This window comes from Lipotes vexillifer, unplaced genomic scaffold, assembly GCF_000442215.2.
Source record: "Lipotes vexillifer unplaced genomic scaffold, Lipotes_vexillifer_v1.1 scaffold109, whole genome shotgun sequence".
Lineage (NCBI taxonomy): Eukaryota > Metazoa > Chordata > Mammalia > Artiodactyla > Lipotidae > Lipotes > Lipotes vexillifer.
The window spans coordinates 315,019-329,973 of NW_006790015.1; the positions used below are offsets into that span (position 1 = coordinate 315,019).

At 47.4% G+C, this 14,955-nt stretch overlaps 1 protein-coding gene across 2 annotated transcripts in view; it reads left to right on the top strand.

Annotated features, from left to right (window-relative positions):
* The first annotated feature begins 2,405 nt into the window (after positions 1-2,405).
* The window catches only part of PGD (phosphogluconate dehydrogenase), a 15,620-nt gene continuing 3,070 nt past the window's right edge, over positions 2,406-14,955 (top strand). Inside the window, exons 1-8 of one of the 2 annotated variants that reach the window (XM_007463144.1) lie at positions 2,406-2,476; positions 3,094-3,169; positions 3,867-4,046; positions 6,218-6,283; positions 6,893-7,011; positions 8,720-8,789; positions 11,596-11,730; positions 13,562-13,751. In XM_007463144.1, the coding sequence (XP_007463206.1) occupies positions 2,469-2,476; positions 3,094-3,169; positions 3,867-4,046; positions 6,218-6,283; positions 6,893-7,011; positions 8,720-8,789; positions 11,596-11,730; positions 13,562-13,751 (844 nt within the window). In that variant the 5' untranslated portion in view covers positions 2,406-2,468. The remainder of the gene's footprint in view (positions 2,477-3,093; positions 3,170-3,866; positions 4,047-6,217; positions 6,284-6,892; positions 7,012-8,719; positions 8,790-11,595; positions 11,731-13,561; positions 13,752-14,955) is intronic. The other variant, XM_007463145.1, reaches the window with a different exon arrangement.

Here is a 14,955-nt window from a genome sequence, read left to right on the forward strand (position 1 = left end):
TAAGACAGCTGGATTCTCATATCTGCTACATTTGATCTGTTCCGTATCACATGTGATGTAGTCTCTGGAAAACTCCGCTGTACCCTTGTGAGAGAAGGAGAATGAAGAAGGCAAATAATGTCTTACTGGTACCATGGAAATAGCTTTGTCTCCACTTCCCCTGCAGGGGCTTCCAGAGGTCCTGACCACCCCCTTTTTAAAAAATATTTATTTATTTTTGGCTGCATTGGGTCTTCGTTGCTGTGTGCGGGTTTTCTCTAGTTGCGGCGAGGGTGGGTTATTCTTCATTGCAGTGTGCGGGCTTCTCACTGCGGTGGCTTCTGTTGTTGCGGAGCACGGGCTGTAGGTGCGCGGGCTCAGTAGTTGTGGCATGCGGGCTCGGTAGTTGTGGCTCGCAGGCTCTAGAGCGCAGGCTCAGTAGTTGTGGCACACGGGTTTAGTTGCTCCGCATCATGTGGGATCTTCCAGGACCAGGGCTCGAACCCGTGTCCCCTGCATTGGCAGGCGGATTCTTAACCACTGTGCCACCAGGGAAGCCCCCTGACCACCCTTTGAGAATTGTTTCCTCCAGCACTCAGAATCATCTGGGGGGGTCCTGATAAAATGCACATCTGGCCTATCCCAGACCTGTGGTATCAGAATTCACATTTAATAAGCCTCTGGAGTTTGGGGACACCGGGGTGGGAGAGCTCCAAGTTTCCTGCCAGGCTGGTTCATCCAAAGCTACCGAGTGACCTGTTTTGGTAGAGTTGGGATTAAGGCCCAGATCTCAGTGCAGGGCTCGCGGTGGCTGTCAGCTCCTGCTCTCTGGCTTGTCTGGCTTATCAGTTCACATCTCCCTACTCACTTTCCCATTCAGGGAAGTGCCTAGGGCAGCTGGGCACCTCGCTTACAGCTTTAAAATAAATATTAGGCTTGCTTACAGCTATACATTTCTGCATGCAGCAGAAGCAAGAAGAAGTGAAGGACGGAACCCATGGGGCAGGGACCACTGTTGCCCACAGGAGGAAGTTCTGTGCTAAGCTTGGCTCCCCCTGGGTATCTGTGCAGTGAGTCATCCACAGCTCATGAGTGTCGGGCCAGGCAATGGGAGCATAAAAAAGAAAAGAAAAACTATACCCTCAGGAGTGTAAGGTCTGGCTGGTGCAAAACAGGCAAATGTGGAAGCAACTCAAGGACAAGAACAAATTGCATAAAGACTGTCTCTAGTGGAGAAACCCTAATGTAGAATACTTACATACTAAAGTGGACTGTGACATCGCTTTTAAATTTCAGAGTACGATTCCACAATTGCACTTAAAAAATATTGTGATTTAATTAACACACAAAAAACCCGGCTATAGTGGGACATTTGCTTACATGGAAGTTATAACAGTATCTGTTAAAACCTATGTTACGAAGTAGCCTGTGCAATTGGTGCGATGGAAATAGCCTTGGCCTTGAATCGGTCACAACTGGGCCACTAACTAGCCATTAACTAGCTGCAATGACTCTAGTAATGTAACATATGTTGAGCACTTACTATGTGCAAGGCACCGTTAGGCGACATGAAGCATTCACAAAAGCAAAAACCCTAAAACGCAATGGAGGAGCTAAGCCTTGTTCACAAGCATCTGCACCGGAGGCAGCAGGGTTCAGGGCTGAGAGTTAAGATGCCTCGTGCACTGTGGACCGTGCACGTGGGAGATGCGTATTTAATGCCCTGGACCGCCATTCACCAGCACGTCGCCTCTGGTTCCTCAGCTTTACGGGAAGGGGTTCAGTGACACAACCTCCAAAGCCGGGCCCCATCGCCCCCAGCAAGGACATTCCCCGCCTGCTCTCTCTGCGCCTGTTTCTCCACCTGCAAAAAGGTGTCCCACACAAGGTCGTGCTGAGGAGCAACATTTCCTGGCACCCATCACACGTGCCCACGGACAAGAATACACCTCGGACCCTGCCCGGGTGGGTCAATTTCACGCGTCAACCCCAGAGTGCACCGCAGCGACGGGAGGAAGGAGTGATGGACCCTTGGACAACAGGCGGTCAAGTGCCCGCTACACTAGAAACCGCAGCCCGACGTGAGCCACCACCCTTCCGCACCGAGCCGCGGAGCACAGCCCAGGCCCTAAGCGTCCTTTGCCCCAAGCCAGAGCCCGGCCCCCACAGCCTTTCCCCTCTTCCCGAGGCTGCGCCACGCCCCCGCGCTCTCTGGGGAGATGGCATCGATGTGTTCGGCGCTCTCCTGAGCCCGCCCTAGGGGTGGGCGGGTCCATTTGCCTCAGGTGGTCTAACAGGCGCCGGGGCGGACCAATGGCGTGGCCACGTGGCTCCGCCCCTTCCTTGCGATTGGCCGGCGCCGGAAAGCCGCGGCCTAGGCCTCGGGAGGCGAGCCGGAGAAGAATTCAGTCCCGGTCGTCCGCGTTGCGGCTCGCTGCTCGCCGGCTCTCCTCGGTCCAGCTCGCTCTGCCGCCGCCGCCGCCGCCGCCATGGCCCAGTGAGTGGCCGCCCGCGGGCGGCCGGGGAACTTTACGAGGGCCGACGCGGAGGCCGGAGTCGCCCCAGACGTCGCCTCGCCCCGGGGGTCGTCTGAGTCCGGCCTCGTGGCGCCCGGAGCCCCGGCCCTCCAGGGAGCCGCCAGACCCCGAGCCAGCCCCGCGGCCTCGCCTTTCCTCGGACCCAGCCCCTCTGCCCCTCGCGGCGGCGCAGGCGGATCCGGTTCCTAGGAAGGGCGCGAGGGGAGGGGACAGGCGTGGCCGCGGGAAGCCCGGGCTGCTGGACGGACCGGCTGTGGGAGACGGGAGGCCTGGAACGAGTCGTCAACAGCTCGGATAGAGCGCAGAAGAGGCTTAGTGCCGTGGACCCCCTCCTGCGGGCCTGTTTGGTTGGCCCAGGAGAGCATGAGGACCCGTTAAGTGGCAGAGCGGGGTGGCCCGCCTCGAGTTTCACGGAAGGCTGCAAGTCCGGGGTCTAAAGTGCAAAAGGGAGGAGGGGGTTAGAGGAAAGTTAAGACGAGTTATCAATCACAGCAAAAGCTAGAAAGCTCTGGGTCCCTGACTTGGAATGAATTAAGTGCAACTGACAGTTTCCTTTGTTCCTTTTCCCGTCTTTTAGAGCTGATATTGCGCTGATTGGACTGGCTGTCATGGGCCAGAACTTAATTTTGAACATGAACGACCACGGCTTTGTGGTAAGTTAGGAGGGGCACACTCTTCCCTTACGGATTCTTGTTGCCTTAGTCTGAGTGCTGGTTACTGTTCTGATTTCGAAGAACCCATATAACCTGGAACATGGTTCTCTTTATATGTGCCCTGTTGCTGCTTAGGACATTTTTGCAAGAGATCGAGAAGCACCACTTTACATGTGGGTGTGGGAGGGGCAGCTCCACAGTTCTCTGAGGAAGGAGAGTCCTGCTAAATGTATCTGCAGGTTCTGTCAGTTCTGCAGCCTTGAATAAACCTGTTGGTATCCTAAGGAGGAGAAATCCCGCTGGGAGTATAGATTTCTGACTTTATTGCCTAATGGGATCTGGTGAAACGTTCGGGTGTGAATACTAAACTGGCTTAGATACAGGATTATCAGTGACAGAAGATAACAGTCTGGAACTAGCTTGTTCCCAGATTTGAGTCCTAACCAAATAGCGACAGACTCTATCTAACCTGATAAGTTTTGGGCAGTTGACATTTGCCTATATTCAGTTCTTTGCCTTTTCATCCTATTAAAATTAACTTTACAGTGATCAGTCAGCACCTGGGTGGGGAAAAGGTAGAATCAGGGTCCTACCTCCCCAAATCCTTGGGCTGCATAGACATTCCATTGTCACTTGGTCCTCAGTCTGAAGGTCTTGTACGTCCCAGATCTCCTGATCAGGCCTTTTGTCCTTCTAGGTCTGTGCTTTTAATAGGACAGTCTCCAAAGTTGATGATTTCCTGGCCAATGAGGCGAAGGGCACCAAGGTGGTTGGTGCTCACTCCTTGGAGGAGATGGTCTCCAAGCTGAAGAAACCTCGGCGGATCATTCTGCTTGTGAAGGCTGGTCAGGCCGTCGATGATTTCATTAAAAAACTGGTGAGGCCAGCTCTCTCCCCGCTGCTACTCGTGTGACAGAACGTCTCTCGTTCCCTTCCTTTAGCTATTTCACTTTTTTTTTTTTTTTTTTTTTTGCCGCGTCGGGTCGCTCCCGTTCTGGCGCGCAGGCTATAGAGCGTGCAGGCTTAGTTGCCGCGCAGCATGTGGGATCTTAGCTCTCCGACCAGGGATCGAACCCGCATCCCCTGCATTGGAAGGCGGATTCTTAACCACTGGACCCCCAGGGGAGTCCCTCACTTCTTTTTGCTTAAGAAATTTTGTCTCTTTTCAATTTTTGGTTATGATCTGCTCAGTTCTGACAAAATGTTGCTTAAAAGTCTCAGTGTTGGTTAACTTGACTGGCACCAATTAAGTAAAAACATACCCTCAAGTGGTAATAATTCTTGGTATATAAAATTCTGAGGACAACAAGAGACACGTCCATAAGAATTCATTATCAACTAGAATAGAAATAGTAGTAATCTCAGTGAGCTCTATCTTTGATAGTCAAAAAAAAAACTTATAGTTTTGATTGTATATTATGAATGTTTAGTGCTAGTCACTATTAAACCTTACTGTCCAAATTTAGAAATAGATTTCATTTTTCTCAGTATTCCTATAAAGCAACAATTCTCAAATTGTTGTGTCATTTAATATAAATGACAAGAGATCCCCTTAGGGAGTCCTAGCAAATGTATCTTTCTTTGGAAGAAGAAAGTAGGCACCTGGGTGGTGCTGGCCGTGCTGTGGTAGGTGCTGCCTCTGTGTAGTTCTGGTCCCTGATCATCAGCTGAGGTTTGTGTCACAGAGATTTGTGTCACAGAGGTGCTGATCTTGGTTCTTTGACACATTGTAGTCTGACCCCTTATTTAGGCTTTCCGCCACCTCAGGGCCAGGGGATAGTGGACCCATTTGTTCGTGGTCACTGCCATCTGTACTCTCCCCAGCTTGTTCTCACTAGAGGCCTGATGGCCACTCCTCCACTGGGGTGTCTGTGGGAGAGGAGGGGCCGAAGGGACAGCTGCCTTTTCCCCAGGGAGCGTGCCTGGCAGCTTCTGGTCAAAGCGCTGTTGCTATAAGCTTCTGGGGGGACACCTCTAGGGTCCCTTTCCTCAACATACCTCTGGGGGAAGATCACACTGTATTAACCAGGAGGATTGCCCTCACCATCAGTAAACGGAGACAACCTCATTGCCAGTGCCCTGCAAAGACATTTTTCATCTTCACCAGGAACTTTATTGAACAACGTATTCATTAATCGAAAGAACTTTTTGGCCAACCCCGTCGATACTGAAAAACAGTTCTACAGTATCAGCTCTGAAAAAACCAAGGCATTAGCCATTTGGAAGAAATGTTTTGTTGTGAGAAGTGTTGTAACAATAAACAAAGGAAAGGGATGAACATTCCTTTCCCAGAGGAGTAATGTTACCAGTGGGGTTGTTTCTACAGGGAGAGGAATTTGTAACCAGTATGCTACCGTTAAAAAAAAAAAATAAGACCTAGAAAGGAAGAACGTTGTGATAAAGGACACACCAGACTTTGTGTAGTAAGATGCCAAGCTGCCTATGGTCAGCTACAGACAGAATGGACTGAGAAATGGTAGAGTACTCTTCAGCATAGGACAATATTAAGTAATGTTACCTGGAGCCTTGTTGGGGGAGACTGAATAATGAATACAGTAATAAAGCCAGCCTGACTGGTGTGGCGTAGGAAGATACTCTTGTTCAAGGCTTGGTCTCTTGCTGCCATCTCCAAGTGGTGGTGATCAAATTGTTTATTCATACACAAAACCATTTGATATTTACTGGACCCCTACTCTGTTCTAGGCAGAGATTTTATAGGTCTTTTAGAGCTAATCCAATCTGGGAATAAATATCAGGCAGGTGGTACACATTGGAAACACAAAATTTTCCAAGTAGGTTTTGTTTGTTGTAAAAATCTTATTTAAAAAGGATTATTTCGGTTGTGGAGAGTTCTGACTGGGTTTGCTAGCCCTGAGCTTTTAAGTAGGGTCTAGCTCTAGCCCCAGAGAGGATTGTTGAACATTAAATATGTATACTTTCAGACAGGGTTTATTTGGGATAAATTCTTGTTTGCTTTAATTGGTCAAGGTATGTTTATTTTTGTCTTTTATTTTTTTGGTCCGCCTTAATGCTGGTGTCTGGTTACAGGTACCCTTGTTGGACACTGGTGACATCATCATCGATGGAGGAAATTCTGAATATAGGGATACCACAGTAAGCATTTTTCAGTCCACATTCTTCCAGGTTCTGAGAACATTCTAGAAAAAAGTATCTGAGAACATTCTAGAAAAAAGTACCAGCATTGCACATGTGACAGAAGAGTAGACGTCTCTCTCTGGTGCTCTTTTGGGATTGGCCATCAAGACACACCTGATGGATGAGGTTCTCATTGGTCACACACGTAACTGAAAAGAATGACTGCTGCTTAGATACGGCAGGCTGGGCGTTTATGCTCAATCTTCCCTTCCTGTCCCGCCACTCCGTGATACATCAGTGTGCAATGTGGGTGAGCACCACTGTGCTGATGGTCTCGTGTACAAGGTCGTTTCCTGTAAAATGAGAATGTATGTTTAGCTTTATTATTTCCCTTTGAGGGACAGGGTAGCCATATTAAACTTCCGTGGATTTTTTTTTTAATTCCCAAACAGAGGGGATTAGTAAGTCAGAGAGGGGATTAAATTTCTTGAATGACCAGGTTATTAGTGGATCCTTGGGTCATTTAAGTCAAATGTGGGATCTCCATACCTGTCTTGTACCTCTTCTCATTCAGTGGGAGAAATTGATTTTAGGGAAGCATGACGAAATTCTTTTTCTCTCATGTAGAGACGGTGTCGAGACCTCAAGGCCAAGGGAATCTTGTTTGTGGGGAGCGGAGTTAGTGGTGGAGAGGATGGGGCCCGGTATGGCCCATCACTTATGCCAGGAGGGAACAAAGAGGCTTGGTGAGTACCAAAGGCACCGCCTTGCGTCGACACAGGGAACCTGAACCTTGAGAACGGGTGAGCTGTGAGCAGTTCTGCCACCCGATCTCTGTGCAGTCTGAGTGTTGGAGATGGGAGATGCTGGAAATATTTCTTTTATGTATACATTTTGTTGCTTTGACATAACGCGTTTGCCTGTTCCTCCTTTCCTTTTATCTTCCGTTATTTCCTCTAGTACCAATAATGGAAGTTCTAAATAGGCTTCAAGCATTCAGAGGCTTTAATGAGGCAGCTCAGATAATGTCTTGTGCACTGTCTGGACTTAGGAGTAAGGTCTGCCTCTTCAACTCATATATGGTGTATTTAATCATTGTGAGTAATGGCAAAATCAGACAGGACCTCTTTCGTCCCAGGGAATGAGGTGGAAAATTTTTGTTTGACTAGGGAAAAAACGAATTTTACACTGCTCACTGTGCTGTGTATAAGAGGAAGGGTTGGCCGCCGAAGGGGGGATGCTTTGGTGATGATGTAGCAGGAGGGCTGTATAAGGCATAGGCTGTGGGTGATGAGCGGGATAGAGGATTAAAATGAAAAGATGCAAGTAATTAATTATACATAATGTAGACTGAAGGAAACACTGCTGTTGAGACTGCAGGAAGAGAGAAAGCCAGATAGAGGATGACAGAGAGATGAAGCAGAAGAGAAAGAAATAGAAAAGGAAGGATCCTTGTGAGGGAGACGTGGGAAGGCAACGCGCTTTTCCGAGTGAGTTTGGTTTCCGAATATTCTAGACTTATATTAGGCATTAAAGTAAGGAGTGATCAAACTTAATCCCCAAAGGTGAGGGGTTGACTGGGGAAGATTAGTCTTCTAATTACCTCCCTGATGATTAAGTCTGGGGATTCTCTTCAGTATGTTAAAGTCTAGAAATAAAGGCCTTCCTGCTTCTCAAAAACTTAAAAATATTTATTTCGGGGTACCGCTAAGTGGGCTGTTACAAATGCAGACAATACACATGAAGAAGTCTGATATACGGAGGTGCTCTAGTTCTCATTAATACATTTTCTCACACTGACCTGTTAGAAGCAGAAATGGTACTTTTACCTGAAACAGTCAGTCAAAGTTGAGGGAAGCTCTAAAAGCTTAAGATGTAGCTACCCTAGCCCCCTCCTCCTGAGCGTTCACTTTGCAGCCCTGTCAAGTTTTGTGTCGTTACCAAAACCCTTTTGTGAAGAAGGCTTTATTGGTCAAAAGTGAGGAGAACAGTAGGGAACAGCGTCAGGAGTTACTCTGTGCGCCTAGGGGAGGCAGGGAAGGAATGAAGAACAGTTGCTTTTTCTCTGGATGATAAGGAATGTAGCTCTTGGAAATGTTGCATGGTTCTTTCTGTCCAGAATCCTGCTGTGCTTGATAACATACATCCAGACTAATAGAAGCAGTCGCTACAGGAACAGCTCGGAATCACAGCTTCTTCTGATAGTGCAATAGAAATTTCTTCTGGGGCTTTGCTGACCCTCTTACCCGGCCTTTTTGTCTCCTGTCTCAAATCAGATAGTCCGCAGCCTCTGACTGATTTACCTTGAGGACTTAGCTTATTCATTACTTTTTTGTGGGCACTTCCACTGCCCACTAGAAAGGAAACAATTGGGGGGCGGGGGGGAGTCCTTGAGAATTTCGTGGAGACCCAGGCCCCTTGTCAGCAGCTGAACCACCCACTTCCTTCCTACAGGCCCCACATCAAGGCCATCTTCCAGGGCATCGCCGCAAAAGTGGGGACTGGAGAACCCTGCTGTGACTGGGTACGTTGTGGGCCCCCCTGAAGCCAGTTGGCGCCACGGGCATCGACATGACCAGGTGCAGAGCAAGGATCACCGTGGTCCCAGCGGTTTGCTTTGTGACATAAGCTCCTCAATGTTTACGTCGCTAGCACAGACAGTGCCGAAAATGCATCAATTGTACCTGTTCTTGTATCTTAATTGGAGGTTGATATTAAAAGCAGCCCTTGTCAATTCATCTAAAATATGGATTCCTTAAAAAAGGAACAGGAAGGGCTTTCCTGGTGGCGCAGTGGTTGAGAGTCCGCCTGCCAATTCAGGGGACGCGGGTTCGTGCCCCGGTCTGGGAAGATCCCATGTGCTGTGGAGCGGCTGGGCCGGTGAGCCATGGCCGCTGAGCCTGCGCATCCGGAGCCTGTGCTCCACAATGGGAGAGGCCACAACAGTGAGAGGCCCGCGTACCACAAAAAAAATAAAATAAAAAAAAAATAAGGAACAGGAAGGTTGAGGTGAAGTAAGATTTTCTTCGTCATGTTACTTTATGGCTAAAGAGAGGATGTCAAGGGAGTTGCCTGGTGGTCCAGTGGTTAGGACTCTGCACTCTCACCGCCGTGGCCTGGGTTCAATCCCTGCTTGAGGAACTAAGATCCCGCAAGCTGCATGGCGTGGCCAAAAAAAACAAAAAGAAAAGAAAAAGAAAGAAAGAATGTCAAGGAGGTAGGGGAGGAAAAAGAAAGAGAGAGAGAATGTCAGAATCAAAAGTGGAGTTTGCTCCCTGGGGTAGGTATTCTGTGCTTAGAACAGAGTAAGCTGCAGCTCTTCACCCTCACTGAATGTGAAGGAGGCCAAGACAAATTCTTTCCCTTCCTATATTTTGTGTCGCTGGTAAAATAAATTTTATCCCTTGTTACAGCCTTAGTCCATCCCATGGATGAAGGAAAAAACACTAGGCAGGGGAGACCTGAGTTGTCTTTCTGGCTCTCCATTGACTAGCGGTGTGACATTAGGCAAGTTATTTTCTTCCATGGGCTTCAGTTTTCTCACCTGTCAAATATGGGGGTTGGACTGGATGACCTCCAAGTTCTCTTTAGCTCCTGATCCCCTTGAATTTTATTCTTCGTGCCATTTTTATGATGTTAGTTTTGCTTTATATGAGATAAAAGGTAGAGAAGAAATGAGGACTTGGGCCCACGGGGGATGAGGGGAGTCCTCCCCCCGGGCCTGACAGTGCATGGTGACTAAGCTGCTCCTTACATTTTAACCAGTGGTCACTGAATTCAGTCAGAACCTGCTTAGCTTAGCGCTGAGAGACGCTGGTGCTGTGATTTAGAAGACGGAGTAATTTTCTCACTAGTGTGAAGGATTGGGAAGGGAGCTTTTGTTCCTTGACAATACACTGCTGCAGTTAAAAAAAAAAAAAGTACAGTGACAGTAACTTCTTTTTAGATACATTTAGGACATAATCATGAGGAAATTAACAGTACTTGCCTGTGTATCTTGATCAATTGATCAAGCCTGTTGACTTTCCATAACCCCAAGCCTTACTCTTAGGTTACTGAAAAGAAAGAACTGGTATAGATACTAAAAGCCGGCACCCCTTAGCTCAGTTTTGAAGTTACAGGAAGGAAGGGGTGAAGCAAGGTATTATTGGCCATGTTACTTCATGGCCAAAGAAAGTGTCAAAATCAGAAAGGGGGGACTTCCTTGGTGGCGCAGTGGTTAGGAGTCTGCCTGCCAATGCAGGGGACATGGGTTCGAGCCCTGGTCCGGGAAGATCCCACATGGCGTGGAGCAGCTAAGCCTGTGTGTCACAGCTACTGAGCCTGCGCTCTAGAGCCCGCGAGCCACAACTACTAAAGCTCGCGTGCCTAGAGCCTGTGCTCCGCAACGAGAGAAGCCACTGCAATGAGAAGCCTGCGCACCGCAACAGAGTAGCCCCCGCTCACAGCAACTAGAGAAAGCCCGCACACAGCAACGAGGACCCAACACAGCCACACACACAAAAAAATCAGAAAGGGTAGGCCAGCAATGGAAACATAGACAGAGGAAGTCTGTATGTCAGGGTGGCAGTGTGACAGCATCCACCCCAGCAGTGCTGCCAGCACTGGTCCACCAGCAGGCATATCCCTGTCATGGTGACGGGAGTGTCTGACTGCAGAACTCTCCTTGTTCTGACTCCTTGCCCTGCAACCAGTTTACAGGTAATCTGGCTTCCCAAGTAGCTTGTCCACAGGGACAGAATGTGTTGATCAGACTAACCCTTGTAACCATTAAGATACATAGTTAAATTTCTCATCATAAATTTACAGACTGGTATTCTGATTTTATACATCTTGCCAGCTTTATTAGAAATCATTACCTTGTCAGTTGTGGGACCCTGGCAAGAACACATTTCTGGGCTTACAAGGTTGAGGGCAGACCTTGCATCTGAAGTCATTTTATCTCTCGGTGGCCATTACAACTACAGTACATTTATATATTGTTTAAATTACAAGTGACTTAATTAGCTTCTTTTCACCTGCGGTTGCTAGAAAAATAACTTCAGGGAAAAGAAGACTCCTTTTACTTGTGGGAGGGGGCTGGGGAGTGGGGAGTTACTTTTAATAACAATGAGAAAGAATGGAAAATGTAAGCTAAAGACTTCTGGGTACTTCACAGTGAATTTGGGGTTTTGAAAAACCTTTAAAGGAATGAATTTGGAGTTAGTTTACAATGTTCGTATTTGTTATTTTTTGTATGGGGAGGGAGCCTTGCCAAAGAACTGGATGTGGGCTTCTCTGGTGTATTTCCTGGCTCCCTGAAGGCCTCTTGGCACTTGTGGCTCTAACAGGTGGGAGACGAGGGGGCAGGACACTTTGTGAAGATGGTGCACAATGGGATAGAGTACGGAGACATGCAGCTCATCTGCGAGGCCTACCACCTGATGAAAGACGTCCTGGGCATGGAGCACAAGGAGATGGCAAAGGTGAGTCCCGGGCCCTGGGCGGGGGGAGCGATGCTCAGGTGAGAAGGCTTTGCTGGTGACGAAGTCCTTCCTCATTCTTTTTCCCTTGGTCATTCTGGTGGCCTGGATGGACTCAGCCTAATCTAAGGGAAGCTGTCCGTAACAGGACCATAAAATCTGATAGCCAGTCACTAAGCCAGAATTTCCCAGAGACTCTTGGTGTAATCATCTCTCCCACTCAGGGACCCTGACTGTGTGTCAGGCCTGTGTCACTTAACTGCCTGGTCTCGTTTGATCCTCCGTTGGTCCCATGTGGGAGGTGCAGCAGAAGCTCGCTTTTCTGATCCAGGTGGGACTGGCTGTTAGACAGCTATTCAAAAAAAGGTAGTCAAAGTTGGGAAACATAAGCATTTCCCCCAACATTTTATTATGAAAATGTTCAAACATACAACAAAATTGAAAGAATTGGACAGTGATAAGTTACATACACACAACCTAGATTCTACCATTAACATTTTACTCTGCTTACTTTGTCGAATATCGTCCATCCTTCTATTAGTTTTATCTTTTTTAAAAAATACACTTCAGGGCTTCCCTGGTGGCGCAGTGGTTGGGAGTCCGCCTGCCGATGCAGGGGATGCGGGTTCTGTGCCCTGGTCCAGGAGGATCCCACATGCCGTGGAGCGGCTGGGCCCGTGGGCTGTGGCCGTGGCCGCTGGGCCTGCGCGTCCAGAGCCTGTGCTCCGCAACGGGAGAGGCCACAGCGGTGAGGGGCCCGCGTACCGCAAAAAAAAAAAAACCACTTCAAAGTAAACTGCAGACACTTGTACTGTTTTCTCTAAATACTTCAGGATCATTAACTAGGCAAACATTTATTTTAACTGAAAATATAGGAAGGTACCTTCAATCACCCATCATTTCATGGAGAGCCAGGTCCTTCTTTTAAGTGTGGCTCTGCTGATTAGCATTCTAATCAACTTTCTTATCATCTAGAGTTTGTAGTTTCAGTTATTTCAAGTGGAACATGATTTAAAGACACTTTCGAGGCACACAGTGCAGAATCCTTCCAGATTTTTTACATTCTTTTCCCTCCTAATTTTAAAATTTGTGTTGGGAATTCCCTGGTGGTCCAGTGGTTAGGACTCTGCACTCTCACTGCCAAGGGCCTGGGTTCAACCCCTGGTTGGGGAACTAAGATCCCACAAGCCATGCGGTGTGGCCAAAAAAAATAAATAAATAAATTGCGTCATCCCCACTCATTTTGCTTCACTAACTTGCCTTTATTGTTCTTTCCAAAACAGTTTGACTTAGTTTTCATAGAAACACTGCTTTTCTTTTTGTGTTCATATTGAATTGGTTTACATAATATGAGTGTCAGGCACTGTTGTATGTTGGGGATATATTAGTGGAAAAAACAAAGTCCCTGCCCTCATGGACCTTGGAAAGACAGACAGTAATGACTGAACATATAAAATTGTTCGTGATCACTATTATAAAGAAAAGTAAACAGGAGGAGGAGGCTGCTCTAGATCGGGTGATCAAGGAAAGTGACAGTACGAAAACCCAGGCGAGGTGAGGGGACACCTGGCTCTGAGGAAAACACTGGCCTGGTGACCAGAAAATCAGCATGAACAGGTTGAAATCAGAAGCAGCTGACTGTTGGTTAGCATAAAACTCAGCTGGTGGCAGAAGTGTTCGGGTGTCCTGCAGAGGAGCCTGGTAGCCTCAGGTGTTGAGCAGGTTGTGAGCATCGGTCAATATTTACATGGGAAAGGGATGAATCAGTTAAGGGAGCATCTCCGGTATAATCCTAGGTTCTCCCACATTGTTTTCTTTCACATCCTGCACACAGGCCTTTGAGGAATGGAATAAGACAGAGCTGGACTCATTCCTGATTGAGATCACAGCCAATATTCTCAGGTTCCAAGATACTGATGGCAAACACCTGCTGCCAAAGATCAGGGACAGCGCGGGGCAGAAGGGCACCGGGAAGTGGACCGCCATCTCTGCCCTGGAGTACGGCGTCCCCGTCACCCTCATCGGTAACACTCAGCTTTGCGTTGAACCTTTTCATCTCACTGTTTTGACCCTGGTGTCTTGCTGGCAACTAAGAGTTACCAGATCTCTCAGAGAATCTGTTCAACCGTAGTCGGCTTTCCGAGTGTGGTCTGCTCTTTCTGCCCTTGAATAAGTTGACAGTGTGAGAGAGGCTGAAGCTGCTTTTGAACCTCTTCTTTATAATCCTTCTGTCAGGCATGTGAGCTTTGAGATAAATTCAAAAGTTACTACCTGTCTTAGCCAGTTTGACTTCGGGGATCGTTTTAACATTAGTGATTAAATTATAGTCAATGACCTAAGATCTTTCTAATAGGGAAGCTAACTGTAATGGAATTTTTCGTACAAAAGTTCACAGAATAATAAAAGTTTATGTACTCAACATTTATTACTATTTTGCTGAGGTTTTTTTCTCAGATATTTGAGGAATAAAATATTACCTAAGCATTTCCAGTCCTTTAATATTCTTTTCCTAAGTTCCTTCCCCTTTTTCTTTTAGAAGAAAACTACTGTCCTGAAGTGAGTATATATCCTTCCCATCCATGTTTTTTATCTTGTCTTAATGAGCTAAGCATCAAACTCAAAAAGTTGTAGAGAGAAGGACATAATAAAAAGCAGAAATAAAACAAAAATAATAAGGGGATTAACAAAACTACATGATGGTTCTTTAAGAATAAAATAGATACATTCTGTCAAGATTGGAAAAGGAGAATGGAGGCTCCTGGTCTGCTTAATGAAGGCTGATCTTTGCTCCTGGCAGAATGGTTCCCCCTGCAGTAATAAAACAAGTTTTGTTGGCTCTTCCAGACATAGGTTGCCTTTCCCGCCCTAGTCTCCTCCCGCCTTTGGTTTCCTGTTAATTATGCCTGACTGTGTTTACAGTGGACTGGGTAGTTGCAGGCACAGTAAGGAGGGAAGCAGTTTGCTTAGTCCAGATCTACAGAGAAGGAAGTTGACTGCTTTTTAGCGAATCTGAGTGCTACCCTGGGCAGGGGCCCAAGGGGACAGTAACTGGGAGCAGTTTATTCATCACTGCATCCAAAAGAGTCCTACTCTCTTGTTTCGGAGACTTTGTACCCTACCTTCCAGCTGATGGTAGTCAGGCTTCCTCCCTGGCTGCGTGCCATTCTTGCTTGTTGAACTGACGGGGAAATGAGTCTTCCAGCTAATCTTTAGGTAACCGCCCCCCCC